The sequence below is a fragment of the Tupaia chinensis genome, unplaced genomic scaffold (assembly GCF_000334495.1).
Source record: "Tupaia chinensis unplaced genomic scaffold, TupChi_1.0 Scaffold000365_1, whole genome shotgun sequence".
NCBI lineage: Eukaryota > Metazoa > Chordata > Mammalia > Scandentia > Tupaiidae > Tupaia > Tupaia belangeri.
In genome coordinates, this window is record NW_006159862.1 from 899,012 (window position 1) to 915,802 (window position 16,791).

Here is a 16,791-nt window from a genome sequence, read left to right on the forward strand (position 1 = left end):
TTTATTTTATTTTAATTTGACCAGTGAGGGGGAGAGAGAGAGAGAAAGTGAAAAAGCAAGCTGCCAGGGGTGGGACTCAAACCGCAGTCAGCCATGTGGGAGTCCAGCACCCTTAACCACCACGCCACCTGCTGGCCCCAGGAAATACAAAGTTTTTGCTCAAGATTGTCTGAATGTTTCTGCCACTACCCCAACTTCAAAGTGGCAGTCTTCAGGGCCAGTAGGTGGTACAGTGGTTAAGGCACTAGACTCCCACGTGGCCAACTATGGTTCAAATTCTGGACCCAGCGGCTTGAAACTCATGCCATGTATGTGTGTATGTGTGCCCAAAATCCTGAGAGGAGAATAGAAGAGAAGATTGTGCCAAGATGATTTCTCGCTTTCTCTATCTCTGTCTCTCTGTCTCTCCAGAGAGCACATGTATCCTATAGCAAAAATCTCTCTCTCAAAAAAAAAAAAAGTGGTGATCTCCATTCCCTTGGGAATGGAAGGAGAGAACAAAATTCTGAAACTTTTCAAATTTCGAGTACATCTGTGCTGACTTGACTTCTCAGCAGATCACAGGGTGTGACTATTGGTCCGGCTGAAGGTGTGCAGTCTCTGTGGGTCTTACTGTTTACTCGTGTTCCTGGCCAGTGGAGCAGAGTGGAATTTGGCCATGACAGAAACTCCGGTTTGGAATATCTTTGCTGCTTATCTGCTCAGCCATTATTAGCACATTTCGCTTTCTGGCTGGCTGCAACGTGAACTTTGCTCCTTACCTGAAGAAATCTATCCAAATGAAATCTTACCCAGACCCCTAAACACCCACCTCCCCAACACACACACACAAATACCGTAAAACTCATGAGCCTCCTGCCTCAGTCTCCTGAGCAGCTGGGATAATTAATTCAAAAAATAAAATAATAAATAAATAAACAAATAAATAAAAAGGTTAAGAGTGGGGCAGCTTTTTTAAAAAAGAATTATTTTATTTAACTTCACTTATTATCATCATCATTATTATAACTTGATCAGAGAAAGACAGACAGAGAGGGAAAGTGAGAAAGCAAGCTGCCAGGACTGGGACTCAAACCGTAGTCAGCCATGTGGGAGTGGAGGGTCCAGTGTCCTTACCACCTGCCAGCCCCAAGGCTGCTTTGATTTCTAAAACTTGGTTGTCATCTGGGTGCAGTTTGGCTCCAGGGCCACTTGGCTATGACTGGAGAGACATTTGTTCTGACACGAGGAAGGGGGATGCTACTGGCACCTAGTGGGCAGAGAACAGGGATGCAGCTAAACGTCCTACAAGGCAAAGGACAAAGACAAAGAATGACCCAGCCCCAGGTGGCAAGGGATACTTCAGGCTGGCCCTGCAGACCAGCCATTTCCATATTGAGGCTGTGGAGCCCTGAGAAGTCCTGACTATGTAGTTGGCACAGGAGGAGTAAGCAAACCAAGCCACTCAGTCAGCAGGGTGACTCCTCAGTCCATGGATCCGACACTACTTTCCTTCTTTCTTTCTTTTCTTTTCTTTTTTAAAAGAATTATTTTATTTAACTTTATTTATTTATTTATTTTAATTTGAATGGAGAGGTACAGAGTGACAGAGAAGGGAGAGTGAAAAAGCAAGCTGCCAGGTCTGGGACTTGAGCCACAGTCAACCATGTGAGAGTCCAGCACCCTTAACCACCACGCTACCTGCCAGTCCCCCAACAATATTACTTTCACACTCAGACCCTCTGGGGAGGGAAGTGGGGAGGTGTGGGCCTGCAAGTTGCTGGCGACATTTCACGTCAGGCAAGTGGAGCAAGATGGGGAAGTCTTGGAAAGGTCAAGGCCCCCAACTCACTTGTGTTTCAGTCCTTATGTGATTCAGTCAGCCACTAAGGAGGCTCTGTTTGTCTGTGTGTACTAAGTTTCAGTTGTATTTCAGTCATTACAAAACAAAAATGGTTTGGTTAATGTATCAATGAAAACTTGCTTTTAGGAGTGGTCTACTAAACCAATTCACTTAGCAAATTTATCACCAATAAAAGCCTTATGTTTCTTTGCCAGCTGGATTAAATATATATTGGGTCATTGGAAAAGTCATGACACATTTTTGCATAGAAACGCATAGAAAAATATGACATGACTTTTCCAACGACCCTATATAACTATAGATATAGATTTTTTTTTTTTAAGAGATAGGGACTCACTATGTTGCCTAGGCTGGCCTTGAACTTATGATCTTCCTGCCTCAATGTCCTAAGCAGCTGGGATTACAGATTCTCTTACCCCTCCTGCCCCAGCGACATAGTCAGAACTTCTCGGGGCTGTACAGCCTCGATATGGAGACAGGCGGTCTGTAGGGCCAGCCTGAAGTACCCTTTGCCACTTGGGGCTGGATCATTCTCTGTTGTGGGGGCTGTCTTGTGTGTTGTAGGATGTTTACCTCCATCTGGTCTCGGCCCACTGGATACTAGTACCATACCTAGCTCAGGATTCAGAGAGAGAGAGAAGTGAGAAGTCTCCCCCGGGTTGGACGTCCACAGCACACCACCATCCCTTCCCCTCCATTCTCCTCACATGCACACACAAGCCCTGCATGGTTCTGGGTCTAAGACCCAAACTGCATGACTGACCATGATGTATCCACCTGCTTTGACCACCATGCCACAGGCTGGCCCTAGGAAATGATAAAAATCAAAGAAAGAGAAAGATGGGGGCTTTGGGAGGTGGCTGGGATGGAGGTCATGGAGGCAGCTGAGGAGAGACGCAGACACAAGCACTTGGCTTGGGAACCAGCAGTTAGCGTAATGGCTGTGTTGCTGGACTTCCACATAGTCGACCGCGGTTCGCCAGGCGCGTGTGCATGCATGCCCAAGATCACAAGAGGAGAATGGATGAGTATCTCTGTCTCTCTGTCTCTGTCTGTCTGGCAAGCGCATGCGCCCTATAGCGAAAACCTCTCCAAAAAAAAAAAAAGCACTTGGCTTGGTCCTGCCGTGTGATGCCCTGTGCCTCTGGTTTCTACATGGAGTCTCCACCAACAAGAAGACTCTCAACAGATGGAACCCCTTGACCTTGGGCCTCCAACTTCATGAGCTGAATAAGAGCTGGGGCTTTCCACTCAGGAAGGCACACCCTTACCAGGTCGATGTCATTTGCTTCCACATGCTGGAGGAGGACGCCAGCCACATGCTCTATGTCCCACTGCACTCCAGGGTCATCCGGGAAATCCCTGCAAGGGAGAACAGCTTGATCAGGCAAGATCTTCTCCCTAAGCCCCAGTAGGCATGTGCTCAGTTGTGTGATATGGATTGTTTCTGGGGTAGGAGGTCCCAGTCCTTAGGTATTAAGCTTTCGGTTAGCGACGAGGTTTACGAACATGAAGCAACTCTACATCACACACTTGTGGAGCTGTGTGCTTGCTGCTGAGCGGAAGAGACACGTCCCATGAGACAAATCTCTGTCCACAAGTTGGAGAGATGTGTTAACAATGAATTTGAACATGGGGCAGAATGATATGCAGTTTTTAACAGAATGATTATATTTAATTTTATCTTAATTTGACCAGAGAGAGACTGAGGGAGAGAGAGAGAGAAGGAGAGGGAAAGTGAGAAAGCAAACCACCAGATCCAGAACTTGAACCATGGTCAGCCATGTGGGAGTCCAGCGCCACTAACCTTCATGCCACCTGCCAGCCCCAATGATATGCATTTTATAGGAATAATAGTAATAGTGTGTCAATAAAAAGTACAAAGGTGTATTACTTTGTTTAAGCTAATAAATATCTTTTTTCCCCTGAAAGAATGATTTATTTATTTATTTACTCATTTATTTTCATTTGATCAGACACTCACACACACACACACACACAAACACACAAGGAAAGTAAGAAAGCAAGCTGTTAGATCCAGGACTTGAACCATGGTCAGTCATGTGGGAGTCCAGTGCCTTAATCACCACACCACCTACTGGCCCCTTGAAGGAGCCTTTAAATATGAAGTTAAGGGACCAGCAGTTGGTGTAATGGCTGTCGCTGGACTCCCATGTAGTTGACCGTGGTTCAAGTCTTGGACCCGGTTGGGCACATGTGCATGTGTGCCCAAAATCCCAAGAGGAGAATGGAGGAGAAGGGATTGTGATGTGGCCACTCTCCACTTGGGGGGTGATTTATTGCTTTCTGTCTCTCTGTCTCTCTGGTAAGCACACACACTCTATAGCAAAAAACTCTCCCCCCCTCAAAAAAAAAGATATTAAGTAGCTTCTTTGCAAGATTGTTAGACTTGGATTTAATTATTATTATTATTATTGTTTTTTTTTTTTTTTTGGTGAGGTTTTTGCTATAGGGTGTGCGCGCTTGCCAAAAAGACAGACAGAGACAGAGACAGAAAGCAAGAAATCACCCCCCGGGGGGATGGCCACGCCGTAATCCCCTCTCCTCCATTCTCCTCTTGGGATCTTGGGCACGCATGCACACATACCCGGCGTGAGTTTAAGCCACTGGGTCCAGGACTCGAACTGCACTTAACTACATGGGAGACCAGTGACATAGCCATTACGCCAACTGCTGGTCCCCTTAATTTATTTTTAATTCAAAAATTTTATTAACATGTAATTTTTGTACTTATGTGGAGTATAATATGATTTGTTAGTACAAGAATATATTGTACTGGGGCCAGCAGGTGGAGTGGTGGTTAAGGGCACTGGATCCCCACATGGCCGACTACGGTTCAAGTCCCTGACCTGGAGACTCAGTTTCTCACTTTTCTCTCTCTCTCTCCCACTCTGTCCCTTTCTGGTCAAATTAAAATAAACGAATAAATAAAACAAAATTCAATAAAATAATTCTTAAAAAGAATATATTGTATAGTGATCAAACCAGGGTAACTAACATACCCAGCATCTCAGCCATCTGTCATTACTCCACCTTACAAACATTCAAAATTCCCTTTTTAGGTATTCTGAGAAATACAGTAAATTATGAACTGCATTTGCCCTACTGTATTTGACAACATTACAAATTGCTTCTCTTATCTATCGGTAACTTTGTTTCCACCAATCACTATCCTCTTACCGCTCCACTCCTTCCGACCTTCCCACCCTTTAGCGGTCCTTTGCTGACTCTCTATTTCTAAGAGGTCATTTTCTTCAATTTCCACAGTCAGTGAGAACATGTGGTACTTCTCTTTCTGTGCACGAGTTATTTCACTTAGCATAATGTCTTCTAGGCTTGGCCATTTCACTGTAAACGACAAGATTTCATTCCTTTCAAGGGCTGAGTCGTAGTCCAGTGTGTGCGTGTGACCTTTTCTTCGTCCATTCGTCTGTTAATGAATGCGTAGGCTGATTCCGCGCCTTGGCGATCGGAAATAATGCCACAGTAAACGTTGGGGTGCAGAGTCCTTGCACATACTGCTTTCCTTTCTTTTGACTATATGCCTGGTAGCAGGGCTGCTGGGTCACTTGGCAGTTTAGTTTTCTGAGGAACCTCCATACTATCTTCCGTAATGGCTGTACTAATTTACATTCCCACGTACGGTGTAAGTTTTCCTTTCTCTGAATCTTTGCCAGCCTTATTTTCTTTCTCTGTCTTTTTAGTTTTTTGCCATAGGGCATGTGTGTTTGTTGGAGAGAGACAGAAAGAGACAATGAAAGAAAAAATGAGAAACCACTGCCCCCCCGGGGTGGGTGGGCCTGCTATAGTCCCTTCTCCTCCATTCCCCTCTCAGGATTTCGGGAATGTAAGCACATGTGTCCAGAGTGATTTTCAAGCTGCCAGGCCAGAGACTTCAACCACATTCCGCCACGTGGGAGTCCAGTGCCATGACCACCACACTGCTTGCTGGCCCACAGTATTTGTTATTTTTGTTTTTTCTAATAATGGCCCTCTTTGGACCAGCAGATGGCATAATGATTATGTTGTTGGACTCCCACATAGTCGACTGCAGTTTGAGTCCCAGACAGAGTAAGAGAGAGAGAGAAAGTGAGAAAGCAAGTCACCAGGTCCAGGACTCGGACCGCAGTCAGCCTTGTGGGGGCCCAGCACTCTTAACCACCACGCCACCTGCCAGCCCACAAAGATAGCAGCTTAAAACTCAAACCAGGCATGTGTGTGCGTGTACCCAAAACCCTAAGAGGAGAATAAAGGAAAAGGGACTGCAGTGTGGTCATCCCTTTTGGGGGGTGATTTCTCACTTTCTGTCTCTCTGGCGAGCATATGCACCCTATAGCAAAAATCTCTCAAAAACAAACAAAAAAAGAAATAATAATAATAATAAAGAGTTTGGGCCAGTGGTGAAGTTTAAGGCATAGTCTCTTAGATTGCCCTCATTTCTGACACCAAGGGCAAGTTCAGAGGTTTTCTAAACGACCCTCAGGTTTGACAGTTTGCTAGGACTCACAGTCGTCCTGAAAGCTGTTACATATATGAGTACAGTCCGTACAGGGAAAGAACACAGACTACAATCAGCTAAAGAAAGAGATGCAGAGGGCAGAGTCTGGAGGCTTCCAAATGTGGAAGCTGCACTGCCCTCTCCCTGTGGAGTCGGGACACATGACTCCTGTCACTCTCTGAGCATCAATGTGTGACAGAGTGCATGGAGTCTTGGCAACCAGGGAAGTTTTTCTGAGCTTTGGTGTTCACAGTTTTTCTGTTTGCTTATTTTTTTAGAGGTTTTTGTCTTAGGGTGTGTGTACTCACTGGAGAGAGAGGCAGAGACAGAGACAGTGAGAGAGAAAGTGAGAAATCACTCTTGGGAGGGGGGGATGGCCATGCCACATCCCTTCTCCTCTATTTTCTCAGGATTTTGGGTGTGTGCAAACACAAGAGTCCAGTGTGATTTGCAGGCCATTGGGTCCAGGACTCGAACCTTGGGTGGCTGTGTGAAAGTCTAGCGATGTAACCACTTCACCATCTGCCGCCCCCTGGTGTTCAGAGTTTTTATTTGGGCTCATTCTGTAGACATGACTGACTGCCTGTGTCCGATGTTAGCCTCCAGGTGGACTGATACTGTGCAGCTCAAAACCCCACCGACACAAAGACACTGCTCTCAGGTATGACCGAGATCACTTCCCAGAAGCCAAGAGCAGAGGCAAGATCTCTTTCGGGGCAAGGCTAAATTCTTCTATTTTTTTTTTTTTTTTTTAGATTTTGCTTATGGTTGTATGTGCTAGCCAGAGACACAGAGAGAGGGGGAGGGAAAGTGATAAATCACCTCCCAGGGGGAATGGTCACACTGCAAGCCCTACTCCTCCATTCTCCTTTCAGGGTTTTGGGCATGCGTGCACATACACCTGGCATGATTTTTCAAGCGCTGGGTCCAGGATTCAAACTGTACAGCTGGCCATGTAGGACCTAGTGCATTAACCTCTATGTCACTGCTGGCCCCAAATTCTTTACTACATGCCTTCCTTGTGTTTGGGAACCTTCACTGAATTCCTCTATCAACTATGGCCTGGATCACCCCACTTTGCACCTAATTAGATGTAGTATTCCATTATTTTTTGCCTTTTTTTTTTCTCCTTTATATTTGTGCCACAGGGTGTGTGCACTTGCTGGAGAGAGAGAGAAAAACAGACAAAGTGAAAAACACTCCCCAGGGGGATGGCCAAGCCCTGATCCTTTCTCCTCTTGGAATTTGAGCATGCACTCACATGCGCCTGGCGAGTCTTTTAACCACTGGTCCAGGACTCGAACTGAGGAGTTGGCCATGTGGGATCCAGCACTTTAACCGCCCATGCCACCTGCTCGCCCATTTTCTGCTGTTTTATATGTGTCTTCTTACCTAAGGTCAAATATGAGAAGGGACTTAAGTCTCACTCTTTTTCCATGTGGTACTTGGTATAACTCAAGTCCAAGTTATTTAAATAAATGAGTACTTGTGCTTCAACCATGTGCAAGACACTGTGTTAGGGGGTTTAATAAGTACTAGCTGGCTGACAGAAGTAGCCTCTAGTTGGCTACTCTAGTAGCCTCTTCCATTCTCCTCTTGGGATTTTGGATACCCACACACATTTCAAGCTGCCAGGTCTGGGACATGAACTGTGCGATTGGTCACGTGGGAGTCCTGCACCTTACCACTATGACATCTGCTGGCTCCAAAGATAACAATTATTTTTATTTTTCTAAAGAATTATTTTATTTAACTTCATTTATTTATTTTAATTTGACCAGAGAGGGACAGAGTAAGAAAGAGAGGGAAAGTGAGAAAGCAAGCCACGAGGTCTAGGACTCCAACCACAATTGGCCAGGTAGGAGTCCAGCACCCTTAATCGCCATAGCAAGAAATCATCCCCCAGGGGGAATGGCCACACGGCAATCCCTTCTCCTCCATTCTCCTCTAGGGATCTTGGGGATGCACACACACACACGCCCAGCATGAGTTCAAGCCACTGGGTTGTGGGAATCGAACTATGATCGACTAAATGGGAGTCCAGCGACATAGCCATTACACCAACTGCTAATTCCTATTTATTTATTTTTTAATTTGACAGAGAGGAACAAAGTGAGAGAGAGAGAGAGAGAGAGGGAAAGTGAGAAGGCCAGTCACCAGGTCTGGGACTCAAACCACGATTGACCATGTGGAAGGTCCAGCGCCCTTAACCACCACCCCACCTGTTGGCCCTCCGCTTTTTATTCCCAATTTGTTTTGTATAATTGCTATGTTTGTAATTGCTGTCTCCCTGTCTCTCTGTCTTTCTGGCAAGTGCACGTGCACTATAGCAAAAACCTCTCTAAAAAAATAATTTAAATAAATAAATAAATAAATAAAGTTAAATAAAATAATTCTTTTTAAAAAAAGTATCTGAATTAGGTAGGGGAGCAAGGCATCCCAATAGTACTCATTCCATTCACTATAAGACAATATAAAATTTGTTGCTGGGACATTTCAAACAGATAAATGTGCAAAAAGTAACTTCTTTCATATCAACTACCCGAGTTGTCCTTTGCCTGAAGTTCAATGCTAATCAGGGACCAGCAGATGGCGTAGTAGTTGTGTTGCTGAACTCCTACATAGTTGATGCAGTTCGAGTTCTGGACCCAATGGCTAAGAACTCACACTGGGCATGTGTGCGAGCGTGCCTAAAATCCCGAGAGGAGACTAGAGGAGAAGGGTTTGCAGCATGGCCATCCCCCCTGGTGGGGGGCATATTTCTCACTTTGTCTCTCTGTCTCTCTGGTGAGTGCACATGCCCTATAGCAAAAATCTCTCTCTAAAAAAAAAAAAATTCAGTGCTAATCAACTCAGTGCCTGAGTCCAAGTAATAACTCGGGCACAGCTCTATCTTCTCTGGTAGATAAACAATTCTGCCTTAGAGAAACACATTGGCAGAATTGAATAGGTGCATTATGAGTCAGCCTTTGGGATCTTCCTTAAGAGCGAGTGGGTGAATGACCTTTGTCTCATGTTTCTTGTCCAGTCCTTTTTCTTCTTTTTTTCAAGAATTATTTATTTGAGGCCAGTAGGTAGTGTGGTGGTTGAGGCACTGGACTCCCACATGGCTGACTGCAGTTTTGAGTCCTGAATGTGGTAGCTTGCTTTCTCACCACCCCCTCCATGTCTCTCTATGGTCAAATTTAAAAAATAATAATGATAAATAAAATTTAAAATTATTTTTAAAAATAATTAAATTAAATTAATTATTATTATTTAATTTGCTGTAGGGTACATGTACTCACTAGAGAGAAACAGAGAGGAAGTGAGAAAGTAAGCTTCCAGATCCAGGATTTGAACTGTGGTCGGCCATGTGGGAGTCCAGCACCTCAACCACCACATTACCTGCTGGCCCCCTTCTTCTTTTTATTTAAAGTTTTATTTCTTTCTTCTATGAGAAAGAGAGGCAACCTCAACAGGTCCACAATCAACCCCTAGCTTCAGCCAGCTCTAGATCACGGGCACCTATACGCCCAGGGTCTCCAGGGAGGCCTCAGGCCGCGAACCCAGGACCTTCTCATGTGGCCTCAAAATTGCAGTGCTCTGCATTACAACTGTGCCACCATGGCTGGCCAGTACTACTTCTTGCGGGCTGGAATTTGTTCATGATGAGTAGAACTGGAGGAGTCATCCTAGTCTGTGAAGTAATGGACATGAAAGCCAGACACAACAGAGTAACAGAAGGGAAGAACCCAGGCCCTGAGGACTCAGGAGTGAGCCATCAGCCCCTCCAGACAGCCTAGCGGTTATCGTGGTTTTTTTTGGTATTTACAGCATAGTTAAATTCTGATTTATAGATGGCATATTTATTAAGAATTTCCATATGATTATTTAGATTTTTTCCCCAGTTTTTATTATAATAAGGTTGTTACAAGAATTTTTATACATTACTCTTTGTATACATCTCTCAGTATTTCCTTGTGATAAAATAACAAATAATTTCTGAATTAAAGATGAAGAGGTCTGTAGCTCTCTTTTCCAAGAGCTTTATCATAAAGCATCTTCCAGATGGGAAATGTGTTAACTCATAGTAGTGCAGAATCAAGGGAGTGTTTTTAAAAAAGAGGAGAGAGGGTCCAGCAGGTAGTTGTGTGGTTAAAATAGCTGGACTCCACATGGTTGACCATGGTTCAGGTCCTGGACCTGGTGGTTTAATTTCTCACTTTCCTTCTGTCTCTCTCTGGTAAGTTCATGTGCTCTATAATAAATTAAAATAATAATAACAAATAAAATTAAATAATTCTAAAAAAATTTTTTAAAAAGGAGATACATTGATTTGTGAATTTTATAAGCTGGAAGGAAAAAATAATAAGTATAATTCACAGCAAGAGTTCTATTCCTTCTAAAAAAAAAGTAAGGTATTTTTATACCTACTTTTTTATTCTTAATAAGCCTTCTGGAAAGTCCAGCTGGTTTACTTCCTTTTACTTCTCACCAGGAAAGACCTGCTGAGAACATTACTCATGGGGCTGGATGGTGTCTCGGCAGTAGAAGGTGACGCTGTGAGAGGTGAACCCATGTGGGAAGGGTTTGGGTTCTTGACTAGACACGTCCCTGAGTACTGGGTATGAGTGTGGCCATGATCTGGGCTGGTTGAGGCTGGGGTCAATCATGGCATGAAGACCTTGTTGAGGGTACCGGCTGTCTCTGTCTTTCTCACTCACAGAAGGAAAACAAAAACTTTATTTCTACAAGAAAAAGAAGGAGAATTACTCAGCTAAATGGCAGTAAGGGGTCTGAGTGAAGAAAACAAAATACACATATGGGAAAGACCATAATTTTATCTGGTTAACTAGTCCTCCTCCTTTGAAATCATGTGAACGTAATTCAAAGCCAGTGTGAAAGCAGGAGTGACGCTTCAAACAGCATTCAAGCTTTACACCGTAGAGCATCTGGCACGGCCCCCCACGCGATGCAGGAAGGAACCGGTGGTGGATTTCCTCTAGCGACAGGCAGATATCCCTAGGTAATTTTCTTGCTGCTGTTACTTTCCAAATCCAGGCCTTCACAGGCCTATTGGGGACAGTAATAAAGTCGAGTTCAGAGTTCTTAGAAATTCTTTAATTATTAGCAAAGTCCTTCATGGCGTTTATTGCATTTTTTTAAGGTTTTATTTTATTTTATTTGGTCATAGGGTGCATGTGTTCACTAGAGGGAGACAGAGAGAGGGAAAGTGAAAAATAATCCCCCAGGAGTGATGGCCATGCTACAATCCCTTCTCCATTCTCCTCTTGGGATTTTGAGTATGTACTCGTATGTGCCCGCTGTGATTTTCAAGCAGCTGAATCTGAGACTCAAACCACTGTTGACCACGTGGGAGTCCAGCTGAAGGGGCAGCAGACGGCATGGTGGTTAAGACATTGGACTCCCCATGCCGACTGTCGTTTGAGTCCTGGACTTGGTGGCTTGAAAATCATGCCAAGCACATGTACATGGGTGTCCAAAATCCCAAGAGAATGGAGGAGAAGAGAGTGCAGTGTGGCCATCTCCCTGGAGGGTACTTTTTCAGTTTCCCTCTATGGGTCTCTGTCTGTTTGTCTGTCTCTCTCCGGTGAGTGCACATGCCCTAACACAAAAAAACTAAAAACAAAACAAAAACAAATTAAAATAAATAAAAAGCTTGGAACAGAGGCTGATGTGCCTGGGTGAGTCTGTGAAGATGTGAAGCTGATAAACTGCCTGAAACGGAGGGACCTGGAGGATGGAAGCCAGGTGTCTGGCAGGTTTTGTGTAAGTAAAGCGGAAATGACAAATCTGAAGAAAGGTACCGAGCCATTGCAGCAGACAGTGGCCCGGTCCGCCTTACTCGATGTGCTGCTTTCAGAACTCCAGTCCCTAAATTTCATTTCTCCCAGCCCTCTCCACTCAGAAGTGATAAAACACAAGTTCTGAAAACCCGACGAGGTCACACCTCGTACCTACACAATCGAATTTAGAGACCAATGGTCTTTCTTTCATTTTGTTTTTGTTTTTGGAGAGGTTTTCGCTATAGGGCGCGTGCGCTTGCCAGACAGACAGAGAGAGAGACATAGAGACAGAAAGCGAGAAATCACCCCCCAGGGGGGATGGTCATGCCACAATCCCTTCTCCTCCATTCTCCTCTCTGGATCTTGGGCACGCACGCACACGCGCCCAGCGTGAGTTTTAAGCCACCGGGTCTGGGACGCGAACCGCAGTCGACTACGTGGGAGTCCAGCGACATAGCCATTACACTAACTGCTGGTTCCCGAGACCAATGGTCTTTCTGCTCCATCACTTTCCATTTTGAATCAGTCAGGTAGCCTTAGGAAGCCATCAAACGCAGGTGGTGTGGCGCTGGACTCCCACATGGCCGACTGGTTCAAGTCCTGAACCTGGTGGATTGCTTTCTCACTTCCCCCCTCTCTCTATCTCTCTCTGGTCAAATTAAAATAATAATAATAAAAATGTAAACAATTAAAATAAATAATTATTTAACAAAAATTTTTTGAGAGGTTTTCGCTATAGGGCGTGTGCGCTCGCCAGACAGAGAGAAACATAGAGACAGAAAGCGAGAAATCACCCCCCAGGGGGATGGTCATGCCACAATCCCTTCTCTTCCATTCTCCTCTCAGGATCTTGGGCACGCACGCACACGAGCCCGGCGTGAGTTCTAAGCCACCGGGTTCAGGATGCAAACTGCGGTCGACTACGTGGGAGTCCAACGACATAGCGATTACGCTAACTGCTGGTTCCCAACAAATTATTTTTTTAAAAAAAGAAGCTATCAGAGAACTGAGCATAAAAGGCAGAATTTCCAAGGTCATTGACAAAGGAATTCTGAGAACTATAATATTTAAAATGCTAAAAAGGCCCATTAAGGACTGTTTAAAGAGTCAGACTCTGTGGCAAGCATGCCCATAATCTTGGCAGCCGAGGCAGGAAAATTTCAAATTCTAGGCCAGAGTGGGCAACTTTGTCTCTAGAAAGAAAAAAAAGATTGTTAGAGCCAGCAGGTGGCGTAGTGGTTAAGATGCTGGACTCCTACATGGTCAACCATAGTCTGAGTTCCAGACCAGGTGGCTTCAAACTCGTGTGTGTGTGTGTGTGTGTGTGTGTGTGTGTGTGTGTGCGCGCGCGCGCGCGCTGTGGTCATTCCCCCTGAGGAGCAATTTCTCGCTTTCAGTCTCTCTGGCAAGTACATGCACCCTATAGCAAAAATCTTTCTCTCATAAAAGAAGATCATTCAGAGCCAGTCATGGCAGCTATTCTACAGGCTGAGGACATACAGGAAACCCAGGTTCAACACCAGGCCCACCCTGAAAAGCTGGGTGCAGTGATGCATGCCCATAATCCTCGAGGCTAAGGCAGGAGGATCACTACCTAATGAGACTTTGTCTTAAAAAAAAAAAAAAGACTGAGGCCAGCAGGTGACGTGGTGATTAGGGCACTAGACTCTCACGTGGCCAACTACAGGTTGAGTCCAAGACCTGACAGCTTGCTTTCTCACTTCCTCCTCTCTTTCTCTCTCTCTCTCTGGCGAGCTTATGTGCTCTACAGCAAATTAAAGATAATAATAAATAAAATTAAATAATAATTATTTTTTTAAAAAAGATTGTCTTGGACCAGCAGATGGCATAGTGGTTTTATTGCTGGACTTTCACATGGCTGACTGCAGTTTGAGTCCTGGATCTGGCAGCTTCAAACTCACTCCAGGTACTTGTGCAGACATGCCTAAACTTCCGAACAGAGAATGGAGGAGAAGGGATTGTGGCATGACCATCCCGTTGGGGGGCAGCGGTGATTTCTTGCTTTCTGTCTCTTCGGTGAAACATGCGCCCTATAGCAAACATTTCTATTTAAAATTTTTTAAAAAAAATAAAAGACTGTTCAAAGAAAACAGGCAATTTACCAAAAAAAAAAAAAAAAAAGCGCAAAATGCCAACATATATTCTTTGTGTGTGTGTGTGTGGAGGTTTTTGCTATAGGGCACGTGTGCTCGACAGAGAGACAGAGACAGAAAGTGAGAAATCACCCCCCAGGGGAAATGTCCACACTGCAATCCCTTCTCCTCCATTCTCTTCTTGGGATCTTGGGCATGCACACACACACACCCAGTGGGAGTTTAAGTCACCAGATCCGGGACTCAAACTGCGGTCGACTACATGGGAGTCCAGCGACAAAGCCATTACGCTAACTGCTTGTCCCAACATACATTCTTTTTGATTCTCAGAAAGGATCAGAGAAATGTAAGATCAAAGCGGATTTTCAGGGGAGAAGGGCACAGGGAAAGGGGCTTTATCACAGTGCTGGTTCACCTTTAAATTGCTATATCCCAACAGGGAGGCAATTAGCCACCTGCAATTATTCAAGCCCTTTGACCCTGTATTTCTAGAAATTTATCCTTAAGAAATAACTGGAGAAGCCTAAAGGCCCATTACTTTCACAGCAACTACAGCAGGAAGAGGTCACAGTTCTGTTTCTCTGCCACCAGGGAGCAGTTTTTCTAATTTCCTGAATTGTGGCTTATGAAAAATGCTAAAGACAACACAGAGTTTTTGGGGTATGCTTAGAATAAGAGCAAAGAAAGCATAGGTCCACCCAAGGTAAGGGACGTTAATGTACAACAAGAAAAAATACCTGAGCCACTGAACTTTAATTTTGCTTCTGACTTCTGTCAAAAATGTTTGAGACTTGGATGAAAGAGGAAAGAGACATATAGAAAGGAAATGAATACTGAACATGAATTAGGCTGTGAGAGAACGCCTAAATAAAAGCTGTAAATGTATGCGAGCCTCAGAGCCCAGAATGAAGGCCAGGAGAGCAAGAGTGAGTGACAGAGGGGGGAAGGAAGGGCGCTTTCTCAGCCGGGCCCTAGTTATAGGCACTGGCTGCTGGATCCTATGAGACTGCCTAAAAAGTTGTATGACCAGCAGTTAGCATAATGGCTATGTCGCTGAATTCCCATGTAGCCGACCACGGTTTGAGTCCCGGACCTGGTGGCTTAAACTCACGCCGGGCACGTGTGTGTGCATGCGTGCCCAAGATCCCAAGAGGAGAACGGAGAAGGGATTGTGGCGTGGCCATCCTCCCTGGGGGATGATTTCTCGCTTTCTGTCTGTCTCTCTCTTTCTGGCGAGTGCACATGCCCTATAGCCAAAAAACCTCTCCAAAAAAACCCACAAAAAACAAAAAACAAAAAACGTCCGAGCCTCCCCTGCCGCAGTGGTTACATACAGTGCTCTGGGAACAGGATCCCACACAGCCAAGGAGGGTATGAATCCCAGCCCTGGCGGCTTGGGAAACACGCAAGGTGCGTGTGTGCGTCCCAAATCCTGACAGGATGGAGAACTGGAGGAAGGATAGTTGGGGGACCACAAGCAGGTGGGGAGTTTGGGGGGGTGGAAGGTGCTTTCTCCCTTGTTCTGTCTCTGTAGTGAGTGCATGCACTTTCTGGCAATAAAATAATATAATAACAATAAAGCATCTGAGAGTTCATCTGAGAATTCGTGTCTATAGGATGTTTGCTCTCGCACTTCAGGGTGGGGCACGCCTGGCACCTGAGACTGGGCAAAGGGTGAGAGGCGGGGGCAGAGGCAGGAGGCTTGGAGCGGTGCACAGCCAGGGGCCGGCTGCCATTCTGCAGCAGCCTGAAGCTGGTGGGCGCCAGCACTGCCAGGGCTGCAGGGGGGCTTCTGGAGGGGCGCCCAGCGCTCTGCACGAAGCGCACACTGTGTTCCAAACCCGACGCTAAGTGACAAGAGCAGGCTCAGATGCACAAGTCCTGGTTCCTTCTCCCAGAGCCTAGGGCCTGTGAGAATGAGGGATGGAGGACTGCAGGGAAGGAGAAACGGGTGGCGAGGAGGGAGGGGACTGCGGGCCAGGGTGGCAGCGGCTACCTGGAACCTCCACCGCTGCACCACTGCAGGGCAAGAATGGAGGGCGCGTGGGAAGCCCTCTGCTTAAGGGACTGGCACTTGGGAACCATCTCACGTGTCAGAGGAAGCCACATCTTGGCCCAACACCTGCAAGCCTGACAAGCCCTTCCCGGGTGAATATTTAGCACACACACTGTTAATCTCGCTGGACAAGGCCCCAGACCCTCGGCCCCGCCCTGGGCCTCCGCACTCAGTAAACAAGCCGGCCTCGCAGCCTGTGAGTTCATAAAAATAACGTTTGTTTGCTTCCTGGCCGAATAGCCTCAGACTCTGACCTTTCCTACACATTCTAATGACTCACCCTGGCCGGCTCTTTAGCACCGAGTCAGGACGGTCAGGGAAAGGCTTTGTGGGAATCTTCTACGGAGTTGCAGCTCCTTCAGTCGCCAGGCGCTGGCATAGGGGGCCCCCTCCCCTGCTAAGCAAGCTTGCGGGTCGGGTCCAAGCCCCAGCCCAGCCCGGCCGGGCCCCGCCCGCGGAGGCAGGCACCC

At 45.9% G+C, this 16,791-nt stretch overlaps 1 protein-coding gene across 7 annotated transcripts in view; it reads right to left on the reverse strand.

Moving 5' to 3' along the window:
* PIGL (phosphatidylinositol glycan anchor biosynthesis class L) overlaps nt 1–16,791 on the reverse strand; it is a 121,650-nt gene that overhangs the window by 45,130 nt on the left and 59,729 nt on the right. For 5 of the 7 annotated variants that reach the window (XR_003550177.1, XM_006153180.3, XM_027773697.1 and 2 more), the window contains one exon: nt 3,115–3,205. Coding sequence is in view for 5 of the 7 variants with exons in the window: in XM_006153180.3 (XP_006153242.1) it covers nt 3,115–3,205 (91 nt within the window). In the remaining 2 variants the exon portion in view is untranslated. Of the gene's footprint in view, nt 1–2,272; nt 2,456–3,114; nt 3,206–16,791 lie in introns of those variants that run through there. The other 2 variants (XR_003550179.1, XM_027773698.1) reach the window with 2 other exon arrangements.